This window comes from Eurypyga helias, unplaced genomic scaffold, assembly GCF_000690775.1.
Source record: "Eurypyga helias isolate BGI_N326 unplaced genomic scaffold, ASM69077v1 scaffold46031, whole genome shotgun sequence".
NCBI classification, from domain to species: Eukaryota; Metazoa; Chordata; class Aves; order Eurypygiformes; family Eurypygidae; genus Eurypyga; species Eurypyga helias.
This window is the reverse complement of record NW_010229740.1, coordinates 6,865-12,752: the sequence shown is the minus strand read 5'-3', so window position 1 is coordinate 12,752 and position 5,888 is coordinate 6,865. Positions and strand designations below refer to the sequence as shown.

Here is a 5,888-nt window from a genome sequence, read left to right as displayed (position 1 = left end):
CAAAGCTGAGAACTCAACCGCAAGGTGAATCGCCTCATTGCAGAGCCCAGGAGAGCATTCCCTTTGGCTTAGAGCAAGGATTTCAGCCATGGATGCTTGTCTTCCAGGTTCTATCACCTGGGTGGCAGTTGGTCATTCAGAGGAGAACGTCTACACGAGAAGGGCTCAAGAAACCCTTCCTGCCACTCAGTGATGATCATGAGGGCCTTGACTGCCCAGCTGGTGGGTACTGGAGCTTTTTCTGCAGACTGTAGTGCACTGTGGCAAGGATACTTTAACTGAAATAGCTAAGTCACTTCACTGCTGAATTCCATCCCCAGAAGTGCAAAGTGCTCCATGGACAGGTTTACCAAGCAAGCAGGGGAAATGAGTCCTTCCTGATCTCTGAGCTGGTGTGGATGGACCATCTCTCATCCCTGAGATAGCTCATTTGGATCATGCATTTTGATTTGAAACTGAGTAGCCTTTCCTGTGTACCTGGGCAGCTGGTACAGCCCTGCAGAAACGTGCAGGCAGCTCAGTGTTTTACAACCAAAAAACGCCTGTGTGTTACTCAAAAGCGTAACTGCCTGCCTGTAGTCTGGATGATAATTTTATTCTTGGAGTGAATATTAAGTAGATAAAGACAGGCCTTTGTTTGCAGGTGGACCATTATCTCCCCTGATCTGAAACAAAGGGCATCTTCTCTCCTGGCAGGCTTGGAGCGCTGCCTGGCTCATGCAGAGCTGGCTGTGATGGATGCCAAGCCATGCAAGATGCTGGGCCTCCAGGCAGGTGTTTTGCAGTTGACGGAACACTCTGTCAATAGCCAGGAGGACAGTACAATTGTGGTTTGTCCTCAACTATAGACACAGTGGCTCCTAAATGCCTCCTCTCTCTGTGTTATCTTCACAGGTCACCTTGGTATTCAGATGGTCTGCGACAGAGGAAGCATGAAGGGAGGAGGCTAAGTGCCAGTGGCGGAAGTCACACTCTGAAGGTGATCTGCTGTGACCCAAAAGCTTTCTGACATTTTTTGCCTTGGTTTTGATACAGTGGAAGAAAGTCTTCTTCTCCACACAGTGTCTGTAAAGTCCCAGCAAGTTCCTTCCCTCCAGAATGTAGAGTTTCCAGCTCCAGGAGGTTTCTTACCTGCTTCCCATGTGGAAGTGGCTGCAGGTTCAGCCCGGGGGTGGGTTTGGCTCTGGTGCTGCAACCACACACAATAACTAGGTGACTGGGTTCAGGCCCAATTGCAGACCCATGTAATAGCCTCTCTCAATGAGATTTGCTCTGACTAATTCTCTGAAGTTGCTTGGAAACATAGTGATAGAAGCTGTGATTTGCGTGCACTGCTGCCTGCTTAGTTGTATCAGTGGTGGGTGTAATTATTACAGTTCCTGTAATAAATACCAAGGTGTCAGCATCTCTTAAATAACTCATTGTTCACATGATCATCTCTGCTGCTGATAAACCTGTTATATCCTGCCTTTAGCCATCTGTTTTGGAGGCAGGTTACTGTGATGAGATTCTGGAATTAGTGATGATTGGCAAACGATGTAGGGTCTATTCATTCTGCTTTCATGGCAGGTTGTGCTCTGAAGTGGCTTAGGTCTTACGAGATAGCATCTTACTTCAGCAATGGACAGGCTGTGCTTCTGCTTTCCAACCCCCTAACTGAAGACTAAATTTTGCCTGCTTAGCACTTGGACCTGAGGATTTTCATGGGGTGTGGGGGGAGGTGTGTGTGGGGGGAGGGGTGTGTGTGCGCTCCTCTGCACTTTGCATGTGCAGAGCTGTAAGATTACCTTCCACCTTTAGCTCACTCAGTGAGAAAGTGATAAAGGCAGCAATTAAACATAAAAATTCAATATGTATAATGACAAGAGAGACAAGACTTCAATTAGAATAAATTAGAAGGTTCAGAATGCATAAAAACAAGAAGAGAAAGTAAATGAAAACACCAAAAGGAATATTTTAAAAGTGAAGTGACAAAGTCTGCATCCAAGCAAGTTGCAGTACCACCTGCAAAATGTGTGGGAAGCCTTGTCAGTGCTGGGTGCCTCCTGCAGAGCAATATGCCAGCACTAGTTTGGCCATTGCAAGCAGTGAGTACATACATCCAGATTCCAGTGTTGGTCCTGGCTTGGGATCTCTTTCCACTGCTCTCGCAAATGTTTCGGTTAATGCAAAGCTCTAGTTAACCTGAATCATTGCTGATTTGCACCATCCTGACCGCAGTGTGTACAACTGCTCCTGCCTTGCAAGTTTACTGCATTCTGTTTCAGTGGCATCTTAGGGCTAATTCAAACCTTTACATCGGTCCCCTGGGTTGCAGGGTCTATTCTAACTTTCCTCTTCTCTACAGAAGACTGTGACAGACTTTGGGCACTTTAGTTGGATGTAGGAGTTGAACATGGGTGCTGTCCTGCAGCAGAGGCAGGGCAAGCTGTAACCTGGCGTATGAGTTGTCCTCACTTTTGAAGAGAGAGTGAATCTTTAGTAACTCCAGTCATGCAGGATGTGTTAAATTTCTAGCATATGACCACAATAATGTAGCCCTATTCTGCACGTTACTATCAGATTTGTGTGTCTTTGTGACCCATCATACACATTCATGATAATTTTGTTAGCTATTACTCCTGTCTCACCCTTTTTTCTTTTAAAAAAGAAGGGGGAAGTATTAATGTCATGTCCTCATCTTACTGCTCATGGTCATCCCTATAAAACTCTATTCTTGCACTCTTCTCCTTTCCAAGCGTGGATGTTTTGGCTTGCTACTTGTGGAAATCCAGAACTGCTGTTGGTTTGAGTCTCTGTTTGCTGTGTCTGAGAAGCTGAACTGCCCCAACTTGGCAATCCCTCCTTTTGGCACTTCGTGCCTTCTCAGCAAGCAGTTTGAATACATAACACACACTGACTTCTTGGGTTCCTCCCAGATAATTCCCTCTGACAGCAGGAGTGCCTCTCTGCATTGCAGAGTGCTACACACTGTTTAAAGGCAACAGTGCTCCTTGGAGCACTACAATCATGTTGTGAATTTGCTTCTAGCTGCCTCTGGAACTGGTGGCCGTCTTCTGCAAACTACCAAAAAGCTGTCCGATGTAATTGCTCCACTGTATCAATTATGCTGACCACCAAAGGGGCTTTTCTGATCCGTCTCTGGTGGCAGAAACACATCGCTGATTTGGTCAGTGCACAGCAGCAAGAGCCTCTTGCAAAGGGGAGGGAACAAATATCCGCACCTCTCGTGCTTCTGCAGCAACATGCTATAGTCTCATTTAGAAAGAAGATCCTTGTGTCAGTCTGTTGGCAGGGGAATCCTGTCATATAGGACATGCATTAGGGTTTTGTCAGTGTTACTTACAAAACACATCCACTCAAAGCCGTGTGAATGGCTGCATGTGAGTAAAAGGATCACACTGCTGGTGAAGGAGCGACCTGCAGTATCACTGCTTATTGTTTCCTTGCTTAGGTCCCAGTCAAGACCTTTCCTTAATGCAAGCATTTTCTGTCTTCACCAAGCATGTAAATTGCTTGTTTACAAAGTTAATTTATTCAGGTACTATAACTGGCACCACGTGCCACTTTTGGCATCCAAAGCAGGTTACCAGTTTCCTACTCCTTTCATTTGCCAAAGCCAGAGCTGAACACTGTTCTCCCACATCCCATCTTAACAAACCAGAACCCTGGCTTGCTTTGTGTAAGATCTGTCTGCAGTCTCTCTCCCCATTCCCATCCCTTCCTCTGCAGCATCTCCCACTGTACCACCTCAGTCCTACCTCCATGAGCTTTTCAGCCTGACCCAGAAGTGCCAGCTAGCACGCTGCTTGTTGGAGATGCCCTTGCACAGCCTACGTGTGATGCACAGCCCACGTGCTTCACACCACAGTAAGTTGCCTGCGGCTGCATTAGCAAACAGTATGCGTGTCTGCTAGCAAGAATAACAGTAGCACATCGGTAGATACAGCAGTATTTAGGGATGGTGTTACGTAAATAACACCTGAGGACTTGACACCCACTCTGTGGACATTTTGGGGACAGGGGTGGTTATTGTGGATCAGCTCTAGTTGTGTCCTGTGATGCCTATTTGCAGCTGCAGTATCCCAGGTGTGCTCCAGAAGTGCATCTTTGTCCAAAGAGAATGCATTTCATGAACTTCAGTGTGAATGAAAGCACAGAAACTGCAAATGCATCTGTTGCAAAGCACACCCCTGAGCTAGACTGAAACGGTATTGTAGAAGCTCCTGTGTTGCCTGGCTATGGAGGGGGTCGAACACTGTTGCTCCTACGACAAGCAGTGTCTGGGGTCCTTTGCTGCACACCATTTGGGGAGAGCTCACAGATCACTAGCAGTAGCAGTATCACAGTTTGGGAATTTTATTTAAAAGAACTTTATGGTCTGCTAAGATACTGAGCACTGAACAGCTAAGAATGGAGGGGGGGAGAAATACACAGTATCAGTAGAATATTTTTAGCCATTTCATGTAGACAGCTTTTCAAGAATAATTATGCACAAACGAATCCTCATCTAAAGGATTTCTGTGAGCAACTTTTATTAAAGCTCTGGAATAAAAGTAAATAAAAATAATTGCTAATAAAAATTGCATGTGGCACAAAATATCACATTATGAGGACAAATCACATTAAAGAAAATATAACAAAAAGCTTTTTCATTCTATTTCATTATGTAATGAAAAGCTTTTTCCATATGAAAAGCTTTTAGAAAAGAGCTGTAAGTCTCAAATCTTAAAACCGAAAGACATTGCAGCAACAGACAGAAGGAACCTGCCCATTTAGCTCATTAAGGAGAATTTAAAAAGTATCCTTATCAAAATCTGTAAATGATTAAATATTGAGATGCTACAGATAAGAAAAAAAATCCTGAATCTAAAGCTACACAAACTCAGACAATATGTAAGACAGAGACTTTAGCAGTGACAGGGTTTAATCACTGGAACAATTTGCTGTGCATTACAGAGGGCTTTCTATAGCTTAAAATCTGGAAGATGTGCAGTATCTGCACCAGAAACAATGTTCATCACAGGACTCGCAGGTGGAGGTTTCTGGCCTGGTGCTGCAGTATTTGGACATTCGAAGTGGTGCTTTCTGAATATAATATCTGTGAAACCTACAAACAAAACTCTTACCATTACAACCTTAGTAACAATTAATTGCTGTCTTTCTCTGATGACTTCCTTGTCACTAGCTGTGACGATCTTCACTAACCCAGTCACCCTTCCAGGATGTGTTAAGCATTCCTTCATTATGGGAACCCTTTGGAAATGTAACATTGAAGAGCTAAGTGGATGTGGGGACTTGGGCACCTAACCACCATTTTAGGCAGCATGGTTCCAAATGTTATTCTGAAGAGTCCTCTTCTACTCCCATGGGTGCGTAGCCTCCATGGGCATCTAAATCCTTACTCATTAATTCCTTCTCTGGGTGTGGGCAAGGCAATGACCCACAGGATGAGCTTTGTCCAGTGCGAGAGTTAATACCCACTGGTGTGAAGCACATCAGCAGGGCTGTCGAACCCTGAAACGGTTCTGAAAGACTGATACAGCAGCCATGAAAGCCAGCCCCCATTCTGCCCACTGGCAGAGGCTTGTCCTGCTCTCTACGTAGCCCCTTCAAAAGCATAAATGTTCACAAAGAGATTGAAACTATAATCCATGCGAATAAACAGTCAAATCCCATTTCATTACATCAGATAGAAATCTTGCCAAAATCTCTTCCTTCTAGTAGCCACTTGCTTATTGCCATACTAACTTGTGGCCTTCTCTGAGAAGCCAGCAAGAAATCTATGACTCTTCATTAGTTTTGGTCCAGATTTTATCACTAACTGTTAATGAAATCATCCTTTGGCAGAGTTGGTTGAACAGCTGACCTCTGCTCCCAGTCTAAGT

The 5,888-nt window shown here is 44.7% G+C and overlaps 1 protein-coding gene across 1 annotated transcript in view; it reads left to right on the top strand.

The window, feature by feature from the left end:
• Positions 1-938: 938 nt before the first annotated feature.
• LOC104516232 (matrix metalloproteinase-24-like) overlaps positions 939-5,888 on the top strand; it is a gene marked incomplete at its 5' end in the record, with an annotated part of 9,860 nt that continues 4,910 nt past the window's right edge. Inside the window, one exon of the mRNA XM_010160502.1 lies at positions 939-979. Coding sequence (XP_010158804.1) covers positions 939-979 — 41 coding nt within the window. The remainder of the gene's footprint in view (positions 980-5,888) is intronic.